At 47.7% G+C, this 26,563-nt stretch overlaps 2 protein-coding genes across 5 annotated transcripts in view; one reads left to right on the plus strand and one right to left on the minus strand.

The window, feature by feature from the left end:
- Phlpp2 (PH domain and leucine rich repeat protein phosphatase 2) overlaps positions 1-8,488 on the plus strand; it is a 76,155-nt gene extending 67,667 nt beyond the window's left edge. Inside the window, exons 18-19 of one of the 3 annotated variants that reach the window (NM_001122594.2) lie at positions 829-1,060; positions 3,571-8,488. In NM_001122594.2, the coding sequence (NP_001116066.2) occupies positions 829-1,060; positions 3,571-4,725 (1,387 nt within the window). In that variant the 3' untranslated portion in view covers positions 4,726-8,488. Of the gene's footprint in view, positions 1-828; positions 1,061-3,570 lie in introns of those variants that run through there. The other 2 variants (XM_030243551.1, XM_006531010.4) reach the window with 2 other exon arrangements.
- A 3,237-nt stretch (positions 8,489-11,725) lies between these two features.
- Marveld3 (MARVEL (membrane-associating) domain containing 3) lies at positions 11,726-26,022 on the minus strand. Of its 2 annotated transcripts, none has more exons than NM_212447.2 (3): positions 25,533-26,022; positions 23,530-23,657; positions 11,726-12,479 (listed from the first exon to the last, which is right to left on the minus strand). In NM_212447.2, exons 1-3 carry the CDS (start codon positions 25,922-25,924, stop codon positions 11,842-11,844), a joined length of 1,158 nt encoding a protein of 385 aa, NP_997612.2. In that variant the 5' UTR covers positions 25,925-26,022; the 3' UTR covers positions 11,726-11,841. The 2 variants fall into 2 exon arrangements, with proteins under 2 accessions (NP_997612.2, NP_082860.2); NM_028584.3 differs by lacking the exon at positions 11,726-12,479 and adding an exon at positions 16,726-18,558.
- Positions 26,023-26,563: the final 541 nt, after the last annotated feature.

The following is a 26,563-nucleotide window of genomic DNA, read 5'->3' on the forward strand; positions in this document are numbered from 1 at the left end:
CTGGAACAACTTATAGCTGGATCTGGTTTTAATTTCACATGTTCAAAAGCAGGGTGTTGGGAAAAGAGTTCGTTTTTTTCAGTAGAATTAAGCTAGAGACTTGGCAGATTAACAGTTTGAAAGAGGGAACTCTGAAGATTGTATTTACCAAGGACCAAGAACTATACCATACAATTTTCATCCTTACCTTTCAAAACAGCCAAATAGGTAGAAATTTTATCAGTTTGATTTCTTACAGAAAGAACTTGCTGAGATTTTACAGTTAACAAACATGAAAGGGAAATTTGGAATGAGATTCTTCTGGTGGTATCTACTGTGTGTTCCATTGCCTCCAGGTTGCTGAACACATGGTGTGTGTCTGTCTGTCTGTCTCTCTCTCTCTCTTTGTTCCCAGCATTCTCAGCATGCTTACTAAAAACTTGTTAGACATGCAGGGCCAGCTTCTCACCCAAGCTCAGAAGCTCTATGGTTGGAGCCAGGCCCACATTCTGCTCTGACTGTGATGTGTGATCAGGCCCTCTGTGTGCACTGTGTGCACGGTGCGCTGAAGTCTGAAAGCTCTAGAATAGGATGTCTCTGGACAGGCACAGAGACAGTGGAGCAAGATGCCCCTGTTTGCCTTGGGACCCCCTTTAAAGTCTTTGTAGCTGAAAGTGGTAGGCTAGACGACGACGACTCCTCCTCCTCCTCCTCCTCCTCCTCCTCCTCCTCCTCCTCTTCCTCCTCCTCCTCCTCTTCCCACCACCAAGTATCTGCCATGGTTGGATAAGGGTGAGTAGTTCACCATAAAACTTTGCCATGTCTTCATTTTCTTTTCTTTCTACACAGGAAATTAGGAATGGCTGGCCAGAAGCTGGGTTCTTCGGCTCTCCTGTGCTATATTCGACCTGACACTGCCGACCCAACAAGTAGCTTTAGCTTGACTGTAGCCAATGTTGGCATGTGCCAAGCTGTCCTGTGCCGAGGTGGGAAGCCAGTACCTCTTTCTAAAGTCTTCAGCTTGGAGCATGACCCAGAGGAGGCTCAGAGGGTGAAAGACCAGAAAGCCATCATAACAGAGGTACCTCTTGCTCTCTGGCAGTCACATCCCCTCCCCAGATCTACTGAAAGCTGTTTGAATAGAAGTAGAGAGGGTCTGTTTTCTTCCTCTCATGACTTGTAAATTGTGTCCATCTCCTGATAAAGGTTTAGTTCATATGGCTTCAGGATCAGCATTAAAAGAAATATATAGGCTGATGTGGTGAATGCTGTGAATCCCAGCACTTGGAAGGGAGAGACAGGTGGATCTCCAAGGTTAAGGCTGGGCTACACAGTGAGACCATGTCTCATAATGAAACAAAATCTGCTGAGCAGTTAGTAACTAGCAGAAAGCAAAACTGAGAAGGTATAGATAATGGCTTGTGGGTAATGAAGGTTGCGGTTGCCTTAGCGAGTCACCAACTCATCTGGCTTTGTTATTCTCAGCAAACCTGCTGAGGTGCAGAGTCTCCGTCTTGTTCCTACATTCACTGCACCGTTTACTGCACTTGTGTTGTGTCTTTATAACAGCTATTTATATGTTGTGTTAAGCAGCTATTTATAGTTTTTCTTCTCTTTTCGAAATTTTTAGCTGGGGCTGGAGAGATGGCTCATTGGTTAAGAGCACTGACTGCTCTTCCAGAGATCCTGAGTTCAAATCCCAGCAACCACATGGTGGCTCACAACCATCTGTAGTAGAATCTGATGCCCTTAAGTGTGTCTTAAGTGACAGTGTACTTACATAAAACAAATAAATAAATCTTAAAAAAAGAAATTAGCATAACCTTTTGCTTCTGCAATTAATAGTTATATATGAACATTGTTTACTGCAAACAATTCATGTCTTATGCCATTTTAAAGTGGATTGGTATTTGTTTATGGTTGAGTATTAAGAGATTTCTTTATGTATTTTAGAAAGAAGTCTTTTATTAGATATGTGCTCAACAAATATTTCAGTCTATAGTTTATCTTTCCATTCTCAAAACAGTGCCTTTATTGGTTGTGACCCTTTCAGAGGGTTCACCCAAGATCTTTGGAAAACACAAATATGTGCATTATGATTCATAATAGTAGCAAAATTACAGTTATGAAGTAGCAACAAAAATAATTTTATAGTTGGGGTCACCACAACATGAGGAATGGTGTTAAAGGGTTGTAGCATTAGGAAGGTTGGGAACCACTGCCTTAGCAAAAAGGGATTTTAATTTGTCTCCTTTATTTATTATTACATGTGTATGTATGTTGTGAATTAGGAGGGACAGCCACAGCCTGTGTTTGGAGGGCAGAGGGCTACTCCTGAGGTCAGTTCTCTCCTTTCTCGTTTGTGTGGGGTCTAGGGATCCAGCTCAGGGCTCCTGGCCTCACAGCACGCACCTCTCTTGTTGAGGTTGAACTTGCAGACCTGAGGTGTGTGTTGTGTTGTTTTGTTTTGTTTTGTTTTGTTTTGTTTTGTTTCAAGACAGGGTCTTACTTTGTAGTTCTGACTATCCTGGAAATCACTCTGTAAATCAGGCTAGCCTTGAACTCTGCCTGCCTCTGCCTCCTAAGTGCTGGGATTACTGGCATGTACCACCACTACCTGGCTGTCCTGAGTAGTTTTAATGACTACAATTCTGTCTGCTTTTTGTTTCCTAGTGTTAAACATGAAACTACACTAACAAACCCAAGATTACTTGTTTTTGTCTACTTTATCTTCTAGAAGTTTTATAGCTCTGTAGAAGCTATAAAACATTTGGATCTGTGGTCTAATTTGAATTAGTTTCCAGAAAGCACAAACTCTTGAGTCTTTCTTTGTTTTGCTTTTGTAATTAAATTTTTTCTCAGTTTCTAAAGTTAATTTTCAATTTATTTTTTGAGAATTTTATACACGAGTATTATACATTATTTCCATTCCTTTGTCCCCTAACCCTTCCTGTTTTCTTCCCCTCAAATTCATGACCTCTTCTTAAATCAGTTACTGTTCTGTGTGTGTGTGTGTGTGTGTGTGTGTGTGTGTGTGTGTGTGTGTGTGTGTGTGTGTGAATATGGGTGTACAGCTCCATATGGCCATGTAAGAGGACAGCTTTTGGGAGTCTCTTTTTCTTCCACCATAGGTTCTGAGAACCCAACTCAAGTAGTCAGCCTTGCATAGCAAGTGCTCTTAGCTCCCCAGCTCAGAGGCTTGATGGGTTTTGTTTGTTTGCTTTTGCTTGAGACAGGGTCTGTGTGTGTAGCCTGGCTGTCCTGGAACTCACTCTGTAGACCAGGCTGGCCTCGAACTCAGAGATCCGCCTGCCTCTGCCTCCCAAGTGCTGGGATTAAAGGCATGCGGCACCTCTACCCAGCTAAATTTGATTTTATGATACATGCCTGTGGTGGTTTGAGCCCCATGCTTATTCATGAGAGAGTGGCACTAGTTGAGGAGTACTAGGTGTGGCCTTGTTGGAGGAGGTGTGTTTATTGAGTGGGATTTGAGGTTAGAAAAACCCATGCGAGGGCCAGTTCTCGCCCTAAACACTGTGATTTAGAAAAAGCCCCAGTTGCCTATCACTGTTGCTTTTTTCTCCCCTCTAGGACAACAAGGTGAACGGAGTAACCTGCTGCACCCGGCTGCTGGGGTGCACATACCTCTACCCATGGATCCTCCCCAAGCCCCACATAGCTTCCACTCCACTTACCATTCAAGATGAATTGCTGATTTTGGGAAACAAAGCACTGTGGGAACACTTGTCATATCTAGAAGCTGTCAATGCAGTACGTCACGTGCAAGACCCACTAGCTGCTGCTAAGAAGCTGTGCACATTAGCCCAGAGCTACGGTTGTCAGGACAACGTGGGGGCAATGGTGGTTTATTTGAATATTGGTGAAGAAGGCTGTACCTGTGAAATGAATGGGCTCACCCTTCCAGGCCCTGTGGGATTTGCTTCAACTGCAGCCCTCAAGGATACTCCCAAGCCAACCACTCCCTCCTCCAGTAGTGGGATTGCCTCCGAGTTCAGCAGTGAGATGTCCACCTCAGAGGTGAGCAGTGAAGTGGGCTCCACGGCCTCGGATGAGCACAACACTGTGGGCCTGGAGGCGAGCTTGCTGCCCAGGCCAGAGAGGCGCTGCAGTCTGCACCCAGCGTCCTCCGCAGGGGTGTTCCAGCGCCAGCCTTCTTGTGCTACTTTTTCCAGCAATCAGTCTGACAATGGCCTGGACAGTGACGATGACCAGCCTGTTGAAGGAGTCATAACCAACGGCAGCAGGGTTGAAGTAGAGGTAGACATCCATTGCTGCCGAGGCAGAGAGCCAGAGAGCTCCCCTCCGCTCCCGAAGAACTCTTCCAACGCCTGTTCAGAGGAGCGTGCTAGAGGGGCGGGGTTTGGGATCCGAAGACAGAACAGTGTCAACAGTGGTATACTTCTGCCAGCGAACAGAGACAAGATGGAGCTGCAGAAGTCTCCCTCCACTTCTTGTCTGTATGGAAAGAAACTCTCCAATGGCTCCATTGTGCCCCTAGAGGACAGCCTGAACCTCATTGAGGTGGCCACAGAAGCACCCAAAAGGAAAACTGGCTACTTTGCTGCCCCCACTCAGCTGGAACCAGAGGATCAGTTTGTCGTCCCTCGAGACCTGGAAGAGGAAGTGAAGGAGCAGATGAAGCAGCACCAGGAGGGCAGGCCTGAGCCCGAGCCCCGGGGAGAGGAGCGGACAGAGCCCCTGGAGGAGTTTGATACAGCACTGTGATTGTACCTCTCGTGTGGACGCAGCCTGAGGGAGGGCTGTGTGGTATTGGGGAAGGGACCTTCAGGAGATATTTGCCTCAGTGTTTCAAACCATAGATAATATGGAGTAGAATTTGGAGCCAAAAAGTTGAGCACTAGCAGGGTCTGGCTCTTGATGGGCTCGGACCGCCATCAGTGTTAAGCTTCACATTGGACCTTGGTTGGACTCCCAGCGTTGCTGGGAGACAGCAGATGTTCTGTGTCAGTCCTGCCACCTGCCATTAACCCTTTCTCTCCTAGGATCATTTGAGAAATTGCCTGCCTGGGCAGGAAAGGGACTATTTCTGTGGAGGAAGTAACTGAAGGTTGATTCCCTTTACTAATTGCTGCTGATGGATCTCTGTGACAAGAGAAATCACCTTATCTCTCAGACTAACTAGTGGGATGTGATGTGACTAGTCACATGGCTTTTTATTCTCTAGGAGAATACAGCCTATCAAATGTCTACTGGAGATACAGAACCAATCAAGCAGGTGACTTATGTATGTAATGTTGTGTAACGAGAGCACTTTTCATTGACTGTGAACCTTTTATTTTTGAATCTGCACTCGGAGCCAATCTTCTTAGAGGCAGCCCAGCTCCTTTGTCCCTAGGTAGAAGTCATTGAGCATTGGAGCCTCTTTGAGGGTGCTTGGGAGGGTCCTGGAAGTTGATGTGCTGGATGTCAGACTGGGAAAGCTCCTGAGAAACTTGGGGTGGGTGGGTGGGGATTTATAAGATGGGGGAGGAGTGAGAACTAAGTCAAGTCAAAGAGACTCAGCCTTGGATAAGCTGACCCCTGCTAGGAACTAGGATCCCAAGGCAGGGACTTGTGGGTTTGCCTCTTTTCCTTAATGTGGTAGACTTGGCAGCTAGCCAGCCTCTTGACAGGTGGGCTGACTCCTTGAATTATAGCAAGTGAGTACAACAGGAGACCAGCTAGGAACATATATGGGCAGCCAGATCTCACAAGTTAGACTTGCTCCCCTCTCTCTCTCTCTCTCTCTCTCTCTCTTCTTACTCTTCTTTCTCTTCTCTTCTCTTCCCTCCTTCTCTTCCCTCCTTCCCTCCCTTCCTCCTTCCCTCCCTCCCTCTCTCAGGATGTTTTCTAGAATGTTGTAGTGAGTGTGTTGTTTGGCACTGTGCCCTTCTGAATATTGCTGAGTCCCCTGACATGGTGACATGGTTCAAAGTGCTGGCCTCAACACAGAGGAAGAAAGACTATTCAACTGAGCGATTGCTAAACTTACAGAAAACCTGTAATTTTTTTTTCACATTCCTCTTAACTCTAGCAAGTGACCACTTCTTGTGTATTTCTGTTGCTCTTTCCGTAGGTTACTAAGGAAACTCATTCCTATTTATTGATGTAAATTTTGGCATTGCTTGATTTTACTCAGTTGAAAAATGTGCTTTGAATTTTTAGAATATTGCACAACTAAAAAAATAGATTGGGGCATTTTTAAAAATTTTCCTTTATAGAAACAAATTGTTAAATATAAGATTGAAAGTGTCTATTTTTCCTTTGTTTTTGAGGAGGAAGTTTTTGTTTAAAGCAATACTGAAAAGCAGACAGATAATTCTGTCCTCAGAGGCCCTGTGCTCATGTGCACAGGGTTAGTGGTTACACTGGGGGTGGGGTGGGGTGGAGGATGCTCTATCACTGCAGCAGCTGCCTAATAATTCAGTTCTCAAGAATCTGAACGTGAGCCCCCAAGTCGGCAACACTCAGCTTCCTTCTGTCAGTTACTGTCAGTTACTGGGAAACATTAGAACTCAGGTGCTTGATTTGAGATGGGGACCCAGCGGCTTATACAGATTGTAGGTGTACTGCAGGGAGGAGAGACCATGGCACCACCTTGTGTTCCCACCTTATTTTTATATGGGAAACTTGAAGAAAAAAAAAAGAAAGAAAATGAGAGTGAAGGAAAAACACAAGGTGAGGATGCTGCAGAGAGCCTCCTGCTCAGCAGAGCCTTTGAGCTGAAGAACGAGAGGTGGTGATTATGAGAAACCAGTTATGTGGAAAAGCAGCACTTCGGTAGTCTTAGAACAATTGTCTTTTTATTATATGTGATCTGTTTTCTTATCCTCTGTTTGTTTACCTCCCCATTCACTAAAGTCGCCTCAAAACTCAGTTCTAAACGGATCTTGACAAACATGAACGTACTTCCCTTCTGGTTAGCAGAACTCTGGGGTGCAGGGTCCTTTGTGGGGGTTCAGGGTTCCTTAGGTTGTGTTGAGAAACCTCAGTGTAGGCCAAACCAAAATGGATGGTTCTGGTTTTGTAATTGTCTTTCTTTCATGTCCTATTATACTCTGTATTAAAAAACAGAGGGTTAAAAGGCCATAGTCCATTTCCCAAAACGTAATACACGCCTCTTGTAACAGTGAGGTGATTTGCTGATGTTTTTATCTGAGTAGGCTGTCAGGTGAGTGTGATTCCTTTCCCGTACCCAGAGGGTACATTCTCCAGGTGGCCAGAGGACAGGTTCCTTCTTACACAGAGCCTGCCCTCCCTCTATATGATTCTTGGTCTCTGCCCACATCTCCCGTTCAGTTAATTTAAACAAATCTCTGAGGCCAGGTGTGGTGGCACAGTGGCTCACACCTGCAAATCTGCACGCACATGGGAGGTTAAAGCAGGAGAATCAGGGATGAGGGTTAGCCTTGGCTACAGAGAGTTCAAATCCAGTCTGGTATACATGAGTCCCAGCCTCAAAACCAAACAAACAGGATTTCTGAAGAAAGAGCACTCGGCTGTTGGGTGTGGTTCAGGAAGCTCACTGGCAGAGAGTGTCTGTGGCCCCAGTCAAGGTTTTTACCCAGTGACAGATAACTGGAAATGACAATGTTGATAGGAAATAAAGTGTGGTGCCACCATGGAGTCATCCCTGGCCACTCCCGACACAAGCGAGGCTTGACTATACTACTGTGGAGTATACACGTGCAATAATCAGTGAACTCAATCCCTGGTGGACAGAAGAGCCGCCCAAGCTGCGTGTAATCTCTGGGTGCTATCACAGTGCGTTTCACGAGTGCTGTTTCCAGGCAGTTAGGTTGGGCTGAACTTGTGAGTATCAAACAGTGCTCTTCTTTCTGTGTAGACCTTCAGCAAAAGCAGGTACTTGGAAACCACAGGCTCACCTTCTCTATCTATTCAGTAATTATTAACAAAGAGACCTCCATAAGGGAGCACTTGGCTGTTACTGATAATGTACCAATTGCTAAAGAACCCGTCTCCAAGCCATCCGGTGATGTGTGCAGCATCACTGTAGAACTGTCCCGTGCCGCTCTTCACTTCCCTTTGGGTGGAGCCTTTTCGACTCCCCATGGCAGGCTAATCTTTCTCTCCAGGTAGTAACTTGGCCCCGAGGTTGGGCAAGTACTCCCCAGACTGAGAGAAGCGGCTGCGTCACATCTGCTGTGTTCCGTCATTGGTGATCAGCCAGTCAGCATTCGCTCCCTGTGTCTAACTCTCTCTCTCGCACCTCTCCCAGATGCTATCTATCGGGTTTTCTCACTGTTGCCAGTGGATGTCATCCAAACAGTGGGCTCATATCTTATGGTTTTTGTGCAATCATTGTCGTATTGTAGTCCTAAGACTCATTATAGTGTATTTTTGATATTTTTGAAATGTGTTAAATTTTTTAATTCAATAATATGAGCCAGAGCATGTTGCAGCAAATCTATTGTTTGTAAAAAATAATAATAAACAATAAATAAAATAAAATGGGATATCTTTTCCATGCCTGTGCTTTATGAATATTTTATGAGGAAGTGTAATTATATGCATAACTAGGTTATTTACTAAAAATATGTTTAGGACTTTTCTACTTTGGGGGAAAAGAACATGGAAGACCTATTTTCTGACACCATGAAGACAGTGAAAAAAATGCTTGCTTTATTGTTAAGCACCTCATACAGATATACAAGGAAATATGATCATGGCTGCTCCCCACTTTTGCCCTCCAGCTTACCCCTCTCAACCTCATTTTGCTTTATAACTTCCTGTTAGGTCCAGTTACTGCTGCCCATCCTTCGTGGGTGTGGGCCCAGAGCGTGGGAGACCTCCAAAATGAATGATTCTCCCCCCCCCCGCCCCACCCCCGGTATGAAAATAGCGTATATATTTTTTCTGCTAGTCAGCTTTGTGCCCTTATAACAGAGTATCTGACCCAGGCAGTTAGTGAAGAGGGAGATGCTTGTTTCTGGAGTGACGCAGGGAAGAGTGGAGAAGGAAGGGGTCGCCGCTCAGCCAGATAGACCTGGTCAACCCTAGTAACCAATGAGTCATGTTTCTAAGAGCACCAGGCATCTCACGGCCAAGGCTTCTGTGACAGTAGAGAACACAGACCACACCCAATCCATAGCACCGTTTTCTGCTGGAATGGCAACAGAGATGACTCACTAAAGTTTATGGTTGAAGAAATGCACTTAGGAGGTGGAGGCAGGAGGCTCAGAAGTCTGAAGCCAGCCATGGCTTGGGGCGAGTAAGACACAAAAAAAGTCACTATAGGCAGCATAGTTGTCAAATGAGGGCTATTAGCTGAGGAAACCGGTTTATGAGCCGTTAAGTTCCTTAAGTATATCACAGCTGTTGGCACCGCAGGAGTCAGGTAGCTAAGCAACCCTGGGCAGCGTTCTTTCCATGAGGTTAAAGTGGAGCATTAGGACTTTAGACTTGGTGAGTGTTGCTTTCCAAGAGAATTAGCGTCCAGTTAAGCCTCCAGCTTACTGCTCTCTCTGCTCTCACCAAGTGTCTTCTAGTCTGTGGATTTCAAACAAGATCAGCTACCTCTCAGCCCAAGTAAAGGCCGTGTTGAAGTCATCTTTCAGGCTTCCTCTTCATCCGGAATCAACATTTTAAACACTTGGTTTCTTGGCAGCACACTCAGCTCTTTCGGTGTGCCTGCCAGGCAAGCACTGTACCCCCGCTTCTTGATACCTCTGTCCCATGTGATATATGGGCTGAGGTGGCACAAGTGGTCTCAAGTTTGTTTTCCAGTGCCAGTGATATTCCACGGCGTCCTGAAGGCCACAAGGACTTGTCTGTTACTTGTAACACACCTCTATTATGACTCAGAGGGCCGTGGTGGTGGTGGTGGTGGTGTGTGTGTGTTTAAGATCTATTTTTCTTTTTAATTATGGGTGTGTGTGTGTGTGTGTGTGTGCACATGTGCTTGTGGACTCCAGAGGAAGATAGCAGGTCCCCTGGAGGTTTAGTTATAGGAGGTTGTGGGCCACCTGATTGGATGCTGGGAAAAGCATCCTCATAACTGCTAAGCCATCCCTCTATTCTGTGTCCAAGTCTTATCTCCGCTGCTTACAGGTTTTGTGACTGTGGGAAAGTTAACCTGTTTAAAGCAGTTTAACATTGAACAGAAGTCACAGCTTCGGTCATTTGTGCCAAAGTGGTAGATAGGAAGAACTTCTATACCACTGAACAATAATGTTCTGCAGTGAGTCGCTGGTAAGGAACATCAGCCCTTGCCCTTCTTGGACCTTGCCTCCTCATTTGTAGCACACGAATGACAAGTCAGCGTAACCCGACAAATAGTGAATCCCATCGGGTTTGCTAGAGGGTTTCTAGTACTGAACTCTGGACTTGTGGCAGTGTGGTTAGTTTACTCCCTGATGGGTTCTAATCAGAAGAGGAGCTGCCACCCAGGAGCCAACCGGACACAGGGCTGGGGTCACATAGTCAGTCTACCTTATCCAGTGAAAGATCCAAGGTGGGCAGAGATAACAATAGGAACACAGAGAAATCATGAAAACAGTGCCCTGGGGGTGCCAGTCTTTTGTTGAAGGGCACACATGTGATTTTGGCGATTGTCAAAGTTTCTTTGTCACTTATCAAGCCTTAGTGCGGGACACTAATCACTACCAGGCCAAGGGTGACAATAGAGATTTCCCTGATTAATTCTCCCTGAGCTTTGCCTCATTTCTTAAGAATTCCTTCGTTTTTATTTTATGTTTGGATGTTCGCCTGCCTGCCTGCCTGCCTGCGTGTGCATGACCTGTGTGCCTGTGCCCTCAGGCAGGTTGGATCCTTGGAGCCGGAGTTACAGATGGTTGTGAGCTGCCATGTTAGGGGCTGGGAACTGAACCTAGAGTCCTCTGCAAGAGCAGTAAATGGCTCTCGACCAGCTAGCCATCTCTCTCCAGCCCCTGTTTTCCGATTTCTACATGGGGTGTGAGTGCAGATGTCAGGGTGTAAGCTTGGAGAACAGCCTGAGGGAGTCCATTCTTTCTCCACCATGTGGGCCCCAGGGGTCAGACTCAGGCCATTTATCTGGCTTGGCAGCAGGCACCTTCGCCTGCTGAGCCATCCCTCTGGCCATCAAGGACTTGTATTTTAAAAGAGAAAAATCAAAAGTTAATTCCAATGGCATAACCTTCCTCCCCACAAATGTACATGGCACAGCTAGTGGAAAATATTTTCCTCTGGCCACTGGGAGTTACTCATTTGAACCCAGCCCCACAACTGCCTAGTAGTGTGCTGTTGCCCCCCCCCCCGCAAAAAAAAAAAAAAAAAAAAAAGGAAGAAAGAAAAAGAAAAAAAAGTGTAAAATTATATGCATATAGGTACACGGCATTCATGCAGTGCCCTTGAAGTCCAGCAGAGGGCGTTGGATCCCTCCTTTCCCAGACGACTTGCGGACCATTGTGAGACACAGTGGGTGCTGGGAAGGGAACCTGGGTCTTCTGCAAGAGTAGCCAGTGCCCCTAACAGCTGAGCCATCTCTCCAGCCCCTCCCCATTGCCTTTATGCGGTTCCCACTACAGTTATTTACAGTTTGAGGGAGGAGTTCTACTGTAGCACGGCACATGCTACTCTCTGATGTGTCTTCTCTGGCTGGTCTCCTACTTAATTAACACTATAGCCTTACCACAAGGCAGAGCCCTATTTTCAAAGAATGATCCCGCCCCGCCCCACCTCCGCCCCCTAAGCTTTCATTGGAGTGGTCCAGCAGACTGATTGGTCTCCTTTCACAACTTTACTCTGCTCAGGTGCCTGAGCACTGAGGGAGCTTAGGAATCAAGTATGGGAAATCACGTTGTGCTTGTAGGGGAGGAACAAAGGAGGTTCCAGCTCTCCTTAGAGCGTCCCGGACCACAGGTATTCTGGAACATCACGGTAATTTCTGTGTTGTTCCTGGCTGTCTTTGTAGTGCTTCTGTTCTCGGTAGGCCCGCAGGGCCATCACCACGCTGGCCGCGTATAAAATCACTAGAAGACAAGCGAAGGTGGCTGCTGCCCCATCGGTGCCCGCCAGCTGGCAGTTCATCCAGGTGAGGCCCTTGCGGGCGTAGACTCTTTCTCTGGTTTTGCAAGTGTCGGTGGAATTGATGCGCAACGCCGCATACAGGTAAAAGCCAATGGCGACGCAGTAGCCCACCGCGGCCAGGAGGCTGAAGGCGGCCTCCAGCAGCAGCCATCTCCTGGGCAGCTTCCTTAGACTCTTAGCTCCCTGCAGTAAAACGCCCATAGTGAGGACGCCCAGCCCCAGGGAGACAGCCACGCCGCCGTAGATCAGGGGCGACCGCAGGATCGTGTACTGCTGGTCCAGCTGCCGAACCTGCTCCAACTCGGTGCCCTCAAAAGGTGAGTAATAGTTATTTCCGAAGCCGCTGCCGCTGGCAAAGCTGGCGCTGAATCCGGCCAGGACAAAATAGGAAGCCACGATGCATATGAGAACCATGGCATTCAAAATCACCTCCATTATCTGCACCACACCTAGGGGAAGAGAGAGTCCGGTTTAAGGTTGGATCACTCACCTGATCAAGGTAGGGGTTCCCTGGATCCTTTAAATAAATGATCTGATTCAGCAACATTGTCAACACTCTTGGTTTTGTCTTTTTTTTTTTTAAGATCTTTTTATTTTATGTATGTGAGTACACTGTAGCTGTCTTCATGCACACCAGAAAAGAGCATCAGATCCCATGAGGATGCTTGTGAGCCACCATGTGGTTGCTAGGAATTGAACTTAGGACCTCTGGAAGAACAGTCAGTGCTCTTATCTCACTGAGCCATCACTCCAGCCCCCTGGTTTTGTCTTTAAAAAAAAACAAAACAATACAAAACACCCTATGTCATTTTAAAAAGTCCCAGTGCTTGTGGTGGGACCCAGGATGCAAGCAGCAAGTGCTCTACGGATGGGCTGAACAACCCCAGCCCAGGTGTTCTGTTTCTAAAACATACTTTAAAATATCATTGCTGGCTGGGTGGGTGGAGTGTTGGCTCAGCAGTAAGCGCAATTGTTGCCCTTACAGAGGACCTGGGTTGGGTTCCCAGTACCCATGCACCAGCTCTTAGGCCGATTTAATTCCGGTTCCAGGGAATCCAGTGCCCTCTTCTGACCTCCGCAGGCACCAGATATACAAACAGTGCACACAAAAAACTCTCATATACATAAAATAAATATTCACATAGAAAAATCAATGCCAGGCTGGAGAGATGGCTCAGCGGTTGAGAGCACTGACTGCTCTTCCAAAGGTCCTGAGTTCAATTCCCAGTAACCACATGGTGGCTCACAACCATCTGTAATGGGATCTGATGTCCTCTTCTGGTGTGTCTGAAGACAGCTACAGTGTACTTAAGTAGAACAATAAATAAATCTTAAAAAAAAAATAAAGAGAGAAAAGAAAATCAATGCCAATCTGAAAAACTTGGAAATGCAAAAAAATTATATATATCTGGTCTTTGTAGCTCAGGCTAGCCTTGAACTCTCGATCCACCTGCCCCAGTCTCCAAAGTATTAGAATTACAAGCATGCAGTGCTGTAACTGCCTTAGAGTAGTTAAGACAGTTAAACATGTGTGTACTGTGTGGCTCCACAATTGTACCCTTAGGCATTAGCCCTAAAGAAATAAAAAGCTACTTGGCAGTTTAAGGAGAACCTTGAGGAGGAGGCCTGCCTGGGCTACATACTGAGAGCCAGCTTCAAAATTTAAAAAAAGAAAGAGAGCTCTATGTCCACACAAAAACACGTTCGTGAGTCTTGACAGTAGTAGCTTTATTTGTAAGAGCCAAATGCAGGGAGAGCTTATCTGTGACTGGGTCAGCGGAATGGACAGGGAGCGACCTGGGTAAGTTTCAAGGTGATTATGAGTGAGAAAGAAGTTCTGGTCTCAAAGGGTGACATAATGAGTGACTCCATCTGTGGAGTGGTCTCAGTGGAACAGAGTTCTGGAGATGTGGCACACAGGTGGTGACTGGGGACAGGGCTAGGTGGGATGGGAGGGTGAAGAGGGTGTGTGTGGCTTTAAAGAGGTAGGGATGGAGCGCTTCCGGTCCGTTGCGGAGATCACAAGAATCTACCAATCACAAAACCTCTCGGAATCCTGCACAGAGGAGTGTGCGCCAGCAAATGAGATCTGTGACAACTCGGAGATCTCCATTTTCCTGGATCTGAGATCCTTGTTCGAGACGACAGCTGCAGAAAGCTGCAGAAGGGCCCAAAAGATTGCGCTATGCCGCCCTTGTGACTTCTTGTGAAATTTCAAATTTAAAGTTGGTGAAAAAACAAGACAAAACAAACCCAGAGACTAATGAAGTATAAACTGAACATTTTCATCGATGTCCTCCATCTCTCACACCCAAAGTACAGTCTCGCTATGTGACCCAGATGGTCTTAGACTCTGACCCAGCCACCGGGACTCCAAGCAGTTTTTAAAGTTTTTAATATGCTCCTCCTACTTCCTTTGTCTCTGTCTCTCTGTCTCTGTCTCTCTCTCTCTCTGCATGCTTATGGTGTGCTGGTAGTTCAGAGGACAGCCTCAGGTGACATTCATTCCTCAGGTATTTTCCACCTTCCGTTTGAGGCAGGTCTGTCTCAGATCTGGTACTTCACCAAAAAGGCTGGAATAGCTACCTACCTACCAGTGAGTTCCAAGGACCCACCAGTCTCTGCCCCCCATCTCACCAACACTGGATACAGGCATTCACCACCGAGCCTGGCTTTTGACACATTCTGGGTCTCTGGACTCAGGTCCTCATGGTTGTGAGGCAAACACTTTATCCATTGGGCCATCTGCTCACCTGTTTCCCAGCCTTTCTTTAAGCATTCAGCTTAGTGCTTCTCTCTCTCTCTCTCCCTCTCCCTCTCCCTCTCTCTCTCTCTCTCTCTCTCTCTCTCTCTCTCTCTCTCTCTCTCTGTCTCTCTGTCTCTCTCTCTCTACACATACATACACACACACACACACACACACACACCTAAATATAGCACATATACCATCAAGCATCTTGCTGGTTTCATTTATTATACGCCAACTCTATCTAGATGAGTCTGCTGCGTGGCTACATCACTTATCATGAAACTTCCAGTTTGGTTGGATGGACCAGTTTGCGCAACCGGGTTTCTACAAATAGATACTTGGACTGTTCACTTGGAGAGAGTTTCTTAGAAGTCTGGAAGATCTGCAGATTCCACAAGGCAGTGAGAACCAGCAGGTGGGTCGAGGCCGAACACCTCGTGCCTAAGATCCCCTGCTGTCAGCTCCCAACAGAAACTTCAGGCTGCACTTCTGAAAGTTCGGTTATCATCCTCAGATCCTCGGGGTGCAGAGATGAGAATTTTGAGAGACATAGAGGAATGCAAATGAACCCCAAATTCAAATACCGGATTCCAGTATCTGCTCTTTCCCTGTTTGCCAAAGTCCTCCTAAGCTTTAGATATTTTATCTGATGAATGAAGTTAAAGCCTCCAGACCCACTCTGCCTCCCTCCCCCACAGTCCTGTGGAAAGGATCAAAAGGAAGGGAGAGCAGCCAGCCCTCCCTTTGCAGCGTCTGCACTGGGAGAGTCCATTGAAGACTGAACTGCATCTGCCCATGGAACAAAGACAGGAGTGTCTCCTAAACAATACAGCCTAGCAACTGTTTGCATAGCATTTATATTATGGTAGGAGTAAGTAATCCTGAGATAGAGTATACAAGAGGTTATGTTATACACAAATAGCATTCATGCCGTTTTATATGGAAGACCACAGCACTCTCAGATTTCTGCATTGGGAGGGATCCTGGGGCCAATTCCTGTAGACACTAATGCATGACTAAAATTTCTAGAAAATCATAAATGTATATAGTAAGGCTTCCCGGAGAGTAGTATGAAATGTAAGAAGAAATGGCGAGAACTTTGAAAGCGTGCTGTTTCCCAGAGATTAGCGTACAACTATCCATTACACTAATGGTGTGGTCTTTATCATTGAGGCAGTCAAGGGACAGCAGCCAGTTCTATCCCCAGACCCAGCTAGCAGAGCCTGTCTTCTGCATGCCCACGTGAATTCCTGAAAATCCAGGGGACACGACAGCGTGGGGATCAGAGAGCCGAGAAACTGTATTGCTCTAATTTGAAATTCAACATTAGATTCTAACTGCCCACTCTTCAACCAGGCTCTGTAAGTACAGCAAACGACGAACCAGCCCAGATGTCATGGGGGTGGGGAGACAGCTATCTCCCACACTCTACATCTTTCCCAAGCCCGATTTTTCTTCCATCAGCATATAGAAACAGAAACACTGTACTGATACAAGAGATGGGAAGTAGGAGCCCTTTCCTTCTGGTACACACAGCATGCATCTCTGGGCTGAAGTGGAAGAAATCTAGGTTTCTGTGTCTTCTGCTAGATCCAGTGATCCTGGGGTGTTATTCCCGGCACTAGCTAGCCTGAGTTGCCTTAGCGAAGCTACTCAAAGTGACAACTGTCTTTAAGCATGCTGCTAACGCACAAAGATGACCATCAGAGGGAAGGAAGAAAAGGCAGATGTTGCGCTTTATTTCCAAGTTGGTGTGGGTCAGGTCCCCAGAAAGATGTCACACAAAGGTCTGTGGAAGCAGAAGCCTACTGGATCCTCAGCACCTTTCTGAGGGAAGCTGCTTTTTTTTGGTTGACCATATAGCACCTAGCTTAAATCTGTATCTACCTCTGTCTTTGCACTGTACGGAACTATCCTGAGGAGGGAAAAAAATCCAAGGCAAGGATGTCGGTTTGATCTTTTTTTTTATTTTTTGTGAAAATAAAATGAATATGTGCAGTCATAGTCTCTATAGAGTGAAAAGTTTCCCCACCCCCCTTTTCTTTGTGCAAAACTTCTCACAGTGTTCAAGAGAATGTCTAGCCATGTACGACACCGGTATACAGTTCTGTCCCTAAGACTGAAGTCTTCTACATCAGTCGATGGAGTTTAAGTGAATAAAGTATCATGAACATAAGGAAGAACTCTGCCTCCAATTTAAACTTTTTCTTTGGGATGCTTGGATTTGCATCAAGCGAAGAACATAGTCATTTGTACGGGAATATACGGTGATGGTCCCAAGCCATAATTCAACAGGTAATCTAGCCCGTGAAGTTGTCTGGCCAAAAGTAACGTTCTTCTGTTGGGAAAGGGGCTTCACATTCTTTTCCTTTGAGCAGATCCTGAACCAGCGGTGGGGTTGGATTCTTCATACAATGGCACATTTACGGGAGGTACAAATGCTTCCTGAGCGCTCCCAGGGGCCAGTAGAAGGGTTTCTTTGCAGCTCAGCAAGTTTAATCTGATTCTCTTTTCCTTACCACACACACACACACACACACGCTCAAACTTAAGTTTTTCTGGGGAAGTATCCCCCCAGAATCCATACAGTTAACGGGGTGTAGGTAGGGCTTGCATACTCAGTGTGGAGATGCCCCACGTGTCTGCTGAAGAGGGCTGAGTTTAGGATAGTTGAGACTGAGCTGACTTCTGTTGATGTAGCTTTTCCAGGGCAATTGTTTCTGCCCCGATCATGAAGTATACTTTGCCTTGCTCCTGGGAGTCCCAGCCTCTACCACAGTCCATCATTGTTGCTGATTATCTGCTTTGGAGACAGGGTCTTGCTATGCAGTCAGTGCATGCTAGCCTTGAACTCAAGATTCTCCTGTCTCAGATTCAGTGCTAGGATTATAGGATTCCAAGTCTGTACCACCAAGCCCGGCTCCAGTGTTTGGCGTTTTGATATGCTGTTTGTCAGTTCCACATCCACAGAGGATTGCAGAAACCAGAGCTTGTTGTCACAGAGAATATTTACTGCTCCATGCAACCAGGAGCTAACTAAGCCCGGCATATCCACACTGGCGTGGTATTTTGGAAGCATTCGTGAGTTCCACATCGAAGAATTCTTATGAATGATTGTGGTTTAAAAGTGATGTCTATCACGTATAAGTGGCAGAACATTCTAGAGGTCTAAAACTCAAGCATTTCTGTGGGCTTCTCCTTCAGCTTCTTGACTTTTCGGTAACCCCTAAAGGCCAGGACAGCTCCCACGGCAAAGACCCCAATGGCCATGGCTGCAAAGACTCCTGCTCCTATGTCTCCCCCATGGACACCACAGTTGAAGCCACTATAACCTTTGCTCTGGTACAGGGTCTCCCTCTCCTTGCACACATCTGAACTATAGGCGGCAGAGAGGTGTTGGAAGAAGAAGTACAAGCCTGGAACATAGGCCCCAGCAATGAGTGCATCCATTAAGCCCTCAATCACCAGCCATAGTGGACAGTGCCAAGGGACCCGCAAGGCACCCGCGAGGAGGGTGAGACAGGAGAAGGTCATGAGGGCTCCGCTGTAGGCCATGGCTGCAGTGACCGTAGGCAGCTTGAGCTGGTAAAACTGAACGTCCAACTGCTGGGCTCTCTCCCCGTCCGCACCGTCAAAGCCACTATAAGCCCCTCCATACTGGTAGTAGTAAATCCCCCCCAGGCTGGTGATGCCCGTGTAGCCCCCCGTGGAATTGTAAGAGACAGAGCTGCAGGCCAAGATCAGCAAGTTCAGCAGAGCCTCCAGCATCTGGCAGCAGGCTGCAAGAAAAGGGCGTTACTGTTTGGAGATGCTGCGGTTGCTAGGAGACGCTTTCAGCTCAAGGTTCATCCTTCCCAGGGAGCTCTCAGCCCACTGCTTCCTTTCTCTGCCCCAGTGGGCAGTGAAGGGGCTGCCCAGTTAATGTTAGATGGCAGCGGGGACCTGTGCTTTCTTCAAATCCTTTTGATGGAAAAGCATACGTTCAAATAAGCCAAGTGGGGATGGCTGCCAGTAAAGTGTTCACTTTGTAAGCACAAGAGCCAGTTCCCAGCACCCACATAAAATAACAGGCATGGTGGCACACTATTGCTATCCTAGTACATGGGAGGCAGAGGCAGGAAGGTCAGGAGTTCTTGGCTAGCCTCAACTACATAGTAAACTTGAGATTAGCCTGGACTATACGAGAGCCCCCTCCTCTATAGATACACATATTTTTTTTTCTTTCTCAGTAAATCTAAATTTCAATTCTAAATATATTTTTATATGTCAGTAAACATAGATCTACCATATAGATTTCTTTCTAATTTTTATTATTTGTGTGTGTGTGATTGTATGTGTATGTGTGTGAAAGTCCCCCCCCCCAAAAAAAAAAAAAGAAGGAGCTGAGTTTCAGCCATTTCTGGGCCACTTGATGTGGTGCCAGTCCTTATGACACAGTAGCAAGCACTGTCAACCCCCCGGGACATCTCTCCAGCTCTGCTTCAGAACATTAAAAAATGTAAAAAGTGTTCAAAGTAGTTTCACCATGTAGCACAGGCTAGCCTGAAACTCTTGATCCTTCCATTCTGGGGTTACAAGTGCAAGCCAGTATTCCTGGCACGGCAGTGAATTTAACAGCTTCAGTGGGACAAAGGGACATTTAGGTTTCTCCAGTACGTTGTGATGTGATAATTTGTGTGTGTGTGTGTGTGTGTGTGTGTGTGTGTGTGTGTGTGTGTGTGTTACTAGGGATGGGAAATCAGGGCCTCACCTACTGCCAGAGAACATTTCCTAGTGAAACAGCAGAAGGCCTAGAGTCCTATGGGGTTCCTTCCTCCTCTGTTAGGCTTAGTAGGTTCACAAAACAAACAGGACTATGTAGATCAATTGTCATCCTTAAAACAAAAGCACAAGGCTCACAGGCCTTCCCTGACGCTCATTCTTCCCAGGGCAGTCTTCCAACCTCTGGCTCAGGCAAGTCCCGGATCCCCTTTCGAATTAACCCCAGTTCAGATCCAACCGGTACTATATCAGGGCATTAGTTATTAAAAAGAAGAGATTGAGAATATAAATTAGAAAAAGCGCCCACACAAGTTTCTACCGTGACCCTCTCAGGCGATCAGAAGCACTGACAACGTGGTCCCTGTCCTTCCCCTCTTGGCTGGGGACAGTATGATGGTTGGTGGTGACTGTCAACCTGAGCTGACAAGAACCTCGGGGGCTAGGACAGTGAGATTCTGAGGGTCTCTGTGGCCTTTCCAGAGAGGTCAGGAGCTTAAGACTCTCCCCTCCACACCTAATGCTGGCAGCGCCAACCAATGTGCTAGATGGAACAAAAAAATGGAAGGGAGGAACTCCACTGCAGAAAGTCTCCTCATCCCTGTCCCCTCCCCTGCCTCTGCTTCCTGGCAACCAGGAAGCGAACTGATCCCACAGACTCTCCCCATCTTCATGGCTAAAACCTCTGAGACCATGACCCTTGATCTCCACTCCCTGGGGCTGTTTTGTTTAGTTATTATTATTATGTTTTAAACCACAGCACCATTTCTTGTTGTATGTATGTAGACAAAGCTACACAACACAGATGCGGGGGGGGGGGGGGGAGCAGGATCAAATTCCTCTTATGAAACTGTCCCTTTGAAATGCAAACCCAAAATACTCTCAACAATGACACCAGGAGGAGGTTCTGAGCCAAAGACCAGCACTCTACAGAAGTCCCAAGGCACTGGAGAGATCCGCCATAGGTAATATCCTGGCTGCACCTGTGGGTAAGTCTCAGGTCAATGAGAGACCCTTCCTCAAAACCCAAGGTGGACTGTACTTGAGAAATGATGCTGGCGTTGAGTTGCACACACTCATATACAAGAGGGAGGGGGAGGAGGGAGGGAGGGAGGGAGGGGGTAACAGTTTAAATTGGGAGGAAAAAAAAAGAAAAAAAATTTAAAATTTTAGTTTAGTCTTTTGAGAAAGCATCTTCCTAGGCTCCCCTGAAACTTGTTAACTCTCCCATCTCAGCCTCTCCAAGTGCTAGAATTTCAAGTGTTTTCCCACCCAGCCTCCTTGTCTGTTGTTTTGCGACAACGGTCTCACTATGTTGTCCCTGGTTCGTCTAAATCATGGACTCAAATGACCTCCAACCTCAGCCTCCTGTGTAGCAGAATCAGCTGGGACTGCTGCTGTGTGCCTCCATGCCTGACTGTAAAATGAGACTTTCAGAGACACTTAGCAATAATGGCCAGAAAGCTCGTAGTAAATACAAACCGCTGTGGTTTAAGGACTAAGCTTCTAGAACCCAGAGGGCAAAGGACAAGAAGGGTGGGGAGGGAGGAGTGTTCCATATGCAAATGAGCTGAGACTCGCATCTTCTAATCCGGAACTAGCTCTACTCTACTCCGGGGCCCTCCATACCTCGAATAAACAGAACCCACACCCACTCAGGCTAGGGGCGGGGTCAAGGGAAGCCTCGAGGGGGTGGTGATTGAAAGCACCTGCTGTCTGTCAATCTCATCTTTAGTTCCAGTCCCTGAAGAGGTTTCAATCTGAGATTTCTTTCTGGCAAAAGTGGTTAGAGCCTATCTCTTTCTGTTGGTCTCAGGATCTCATTGAACTTTATAGGGCTGAACCACAGTCCCCAGAGGACTGCAGGGTGCCTTGTTTGCTGGGAGGGATTGAAGTGGGGGTAGGGGTGAGGAGATGACGTGGCGGCTTCCCCGACAAAGAAAAAGCCACAAAGGATCCACTCTAATGTGGACTCAAAAGCCATCAGCTGACCTGCCTCCAGGTTCATCTTTCCTGCTCTAGCCAGCCCTGATGCACAGGGCTGTGTCTCTCCGAACAGTGCTCCTCTGTGCACCTGCCTGGGAGCTCTGAACTTCACACACACCCCTGCCCGCCTCCTCTGTTCTCAAACCCCACCCCTCCCCATCCCCCATCTCCAAGCTCTCCAATCCGGGACTTCCATACCCAACCGCTAGGCTCAAAGCCAAAAAGCCAGAAGCAATTAAGCCTAAATATAGGTGTGTTTTGGTAAGAAGTACAGGCCCTGTCTTTTCCTCTTGGTAAATCAATCGCAGGAAAAAAAAAAAAAAAGAAAGAAAGAAAGAAAGAAAGAAAAGAAAGGAAAAGAGAAGAAAAGAAAAGAAAAGAAAAAGAAAAGAAAAAGCAAGTCTAGAAAGAAACCTGTTAGCCAGCCTCTGGCTTGTTCCTGTTGTTTACAGTACCAAGAGAAGAACGTTCTGCCAGGAAACACTTCGATGCCTTAGGCTGGGGCTCTAAGTTTCAGTTCCAGGGCCTTTACTTAATGGCTGTGGGACCTGGGTAACTTGCTGGGCCTCTCCGAGCCTCAGGGGTAGTTAAAGGCATCTCTGTGGCAGAACGGTATGTAAAGTAGCTGATGAAGATTCCCGCTCAGGTGGCAGAGAGGCCTTTCAGCAGAGTTCTTCATAATCTTATAATCCTTCCTCCCGGTGACACAGCTTCAGCTGCGGATCCGTGATCCCCGCCCCCCCCCCCCCCCCAGGCTGGGATGTTTCTTCTCTTAGTCATGGGCAGCCTGCCTGCGAGGAGTTCACCCTGACAAACCAGAGTTTCCTCCTTGCTGGCAAGGCCAGGACCTGGGCTGAGCTGAGAACCTGGGAGGCCAGGCTGGCTGGTAACTAACACTACTGTAAGTTTTAAATGCTCAGTACGTTGATTTTGTTTCGTTGGGTTTTGTTTAAGTTGAGACACAGTCTCCTACAGCTCTGGCTGGCCTTGAACTCCTGGCCCTCCTACACCCACTGACCACACGCTTGAGTTTTATTCCTTTTTAAATTTGGCTTGTCTATCTGGCATGGTGTGGAGGTCAGAGGACAACTTGGGGAAGCTGGTTCTCTCCTTTCACCAAGTGGGTCCCAAGGATTGAACTCAGGCAGTCAGGCTTGGCTGCAGGCACCCCTTAGCCATCACACTGGTCCCTGGCTTTGGTTTTTAATGAAAGAGAAAATATTAATGCACTGGGTGTGCATAAGGGCTGGGTAGTTTCGTGAGATTTTTGTTTTTCTCTGTGAATTGATGTGGTTTTGTTTATTATTTGAGACAGGGTCTTCCTCTGCCGCCCACGATGGTGGAGAACTCACAACAATCTTGCCTCGGCTGGGATTATGGGCACGTAAGACACCATGCTAGGCTGTGAACTTGTTCGTAATGTAATATATGCTCTTACTATGCATTTCAGGCAATGAAGATTGAAAGCCAGTGACTGATTGGGCGTCAGCTCTCTGAGAAGACCACCCTGCCTGTACGCTTGTTTTGAGGATGAACTCTGCTGGGGTCATTTTCCCTCTATGGCCTCAGCTGGCTATGGAAGAGGAGCAGGTGGCCACCACAGGCAGCTCACAACACACTGAAAGTACAAAGTTTCACCAGCTGGCTGGGAAGGGGAAGCGAGCTTGAGCCAAGCTCAGAGCTATGCATGCACATTGGATAAGTGTGGGGAAAGCCTCATGGCAGAGTTCAGACCTTCCTGTATTCTTTCTTCTCTTCTGTTCTTTCTTTTTTCCACTTCCTCCCTTTCCTTCTTTCCCTCCTTCTTTCTTTCTCTCTCTCTCTCTCTCTCTCTCTCTCTCTCTCTCTTTCTTGATCAAGAACTCCATGCAACATGGAAATGGAACCTAAGAGGAAAAACTGGACAATCTGCCAACTCACCAGCGCTCATGCCTCCACCTGCCACCTTGCCTCTCCTCAAGCCATTTGCAATATAAATGGTTCGGCAGGGTCCCCCAAAGGCTCACCTCTCCCTGTGCACAAGTATCTGCATTTGTGGCAATCCAGGAGTCCCTCCGCTTCCGACTGGTAATATTCCTCTTCCTGGAGAGCAGGCACGGAGTAGGTGGGCACGTATCTTTCCGAAGCCCGTTCGCTGCAACCAAGGAGCGCAGAGACATTAGGGACAGGCCTGTAACTCAACGGTTTGTTTACTATTAGGCCTTCGTTTATTTTTTTAGTTTTTAAAAATTTCACAGAACGAAGCCTAGGCTTGCCTCAAACATGTGATCCTCCTGCTTCAGCTTCCCAAGAGCTACATCACAGTTGTGTGTGCTACCATGGCCCGTGGTATTGGAACTCTCAATAACGAGCTTGACCTTTGGCCCCTGATTCTCTTGCCTCTACCCTCCACTAGCTGAGATTATAGTCATGTCCACGTCCAGCCAGCTACTTTTGATATCTTACTGATATCTCTCCTTTGGCCACCCCTGGCACCTTCTGTTTCCATTTGCCTAACATATGCCAGGCTCTGCCCAAGATTCAACAAGAGGCTGCATTCTGCTTTGGGGACATAGAAGCCACCCCATCTCTCTTTGGTTTGAAATCTTTAAACCTTTCATCAGCACACAGGAGACTCTGGTACTGTGCACACTTACGACCTAGGCGTACCGAGCCAGCCGCAGTGAGCTGCCCTTCACCACTAAAGAACCCAGGCTTCTGGGGCACAGAGGAAGCGGTTTTTCTACTTGAATCGCCTTCTACTGTCTTCTGTCTTCCTTCCACAGAACTCAGCTCTAGGTCACCTTCCTTGGCATCCTGAGCCTCTGGTGGCTGTTTTCACTGCCAGTCAGTCTCTGAACGCTGACAGTAAGTTACTGCATGCGGGTCCCTGCATTCCCTCCCTCCAATAAATGCTTAGGAGGAGAGCAGACAGAGAGAAGCTGCCCTTTGGCCTCAAACCTTTAAATAAGCCACGAACAATTGCATGTCTTTTATTCACTCTGGGGTGAGGCGGGGTAATGAGGACTCTGGTTTTAAGAGGAAACGCACAAATGTACCTCTTGTTTTTCTACTCCTGTGGTTGCAGTCCAAGATGGGTGCAGCCAGGGAAACAATAGCTAGTGTCAAAGACCGAAAGAGCAGCCCAAATCTGGGCGCAGCTTTCGCGAGGTGAGTTGGCTTTAGATAATGTAACATAAACTCATGATAGCAGCTTTCCCTGATGTGTGGAAGTCTAATGGCAGAGGCTCCAAGTCTAATGGCAGAGGCTGGGGATCATCAGCTAGAAGAGTTGTCTCCAGGGAAAAGAATGCACAGTTTTGACAACCACACACACACACACACACACACACACACACACACACACACACACACACACTTTTTGCCCTCAGGGACACCTATTTTATTCTATTTACCCAGTCCCCAGAGCCTGGTTCCACATCTGTGCAACTGGATGGCGCGCTGAGTCTCTAGGAGGGGGTATGACGACCGGTCCCCTGCTAGTCCTTTCCACCCTCATTCACAAAACCTTCAAAGACACAGGGGAATTTCGGGACCTACAGACCAAGTTCGTCTATTCATGAGGGTGGGGTTTAAACAAACCTACGGTCTGAAACAAGCTGCTGAGAAAGACCTCACTGACTTTGTTACACATCACCGGAGAATGAACGTTTAGGTGGGCTTAGTTTCGTGTTTAAAACGGCGGCTTCTGCTAGCAGTCTGCTGCGCATACATAGCCTTGTCAGGAAGAGCGAGTCCAACTATTAACTCTTCGTTGGGCTAACTTTATTCAGCCCCCCCCCCAACCTGGAAGCTGGACTTTGAAAGGTATAGAGGGAAGGCTAGGGAACAAGACTTAAGAGTCTGTGGCCCTCCGGCTAGCCCCACCTACCTAGCCTTCTAAACCGTTCCAGTTTCAGTCCTGAAACTCTCCTCCTTCCTCTGGTTCTCGGGCTTTCCCACTTTTTCTTTTATGTCATCTCTCCTCCACCCTCGGCGGTCCCTGGTCCCTAGCAGGTGCACCCCTCACCTCTCCAACCCGCGGCGCCCGAGGCCATGCTTCTGCGACAGCTCTGGGGGCCCCCAGGGTGCGGGTCCCGGAGTCGGGGCTGCGTCCCAACTGGGTCCCCAGGGCTCGGGCCGCGCACGGCTTTGACGGGACTTCTCCAAGGCTCTTTGTTCGGATGCGCGATGGCCCGCGTCCCTGTGTCTGTCCTGGCGCTGGTCTCGGTCCGTTCTCTGTTCCCGGCCCGCCCGACGGTCCCCGTTTCCTCTCACGTCACCGTTCCTCTCCCTGTGCCTGTCCCCGCCTCGGTCCCGCGACCGCTCGACGTGGTGGTCTCGGTCCGGGTGCGGGCGCCGGTCCGGGTCTCTTTCTCTAGGACGGGTCCGGGGCTCACGGTGCCCCGAAGTATTTTTCATGGCCGGATTCCTGTCCCCGCCCGGAAACGATCCGAGGGCGACAACCAACCATAAGTTTCCCAGGCAGGTGGCCAAGCTCAAGGACGGGGCGGTACAGCTCACCTGTGCGCACGCGCACTTGCCCTCCAGCGGCCCGGAGAGGGCGCACCTGCCACTGGCCGCCAGGGGGCAGTCGTGGTGCGGCCAGAGGGGATGGGGGTGGGAGTGGGGTGGACGAGGGCTGGAGAGTGGGAGGTGGATTCTTGCTGAAATAGATGTCAGTCCTAGGTTTTATAGGATTATCAAAGGGAAATGGCCCAGGGAGCAGGCAAAAGGATGTGACCAAATCAGCTCAGCCTTCAAAGGCTGTCTCTTGCTAGAGCTATTAGGACGCCAGACCAATCATTTATTTCTTTACTTTCATGGTACTGGGTTTGAATCCCAGGGCCTTGCATGTCTAGGTGAGCATGGTACCACTGAGCTATATTCCCAGCCCCAAACGAAGATCATTAAACCCACTAATACAGTTCCGGGCATGGATTTGAGCTTTTCGATAGAGAGCTCATTAGGGGGAGGAGTTGGTAACTCCATTGATCTAAACTTGGGTGGGGTGACCTCACTCCTAGCAGCTATGACGAGTTCCCCCAAATGAAGCCAGTA

This window comes from Mus musculus, chromosome 8, assembly GCF_000001635.26.
Source record: "Mus musculus strain C57BL/6J chromosome 8, GRCm38.p6 C57BL/6J".
Classification (NCBI taxonomy): Eukaryota; Metazoa; Chordata; class Mammalia; order Rodentia; family Muridae; genus Mus; species Mus musculus.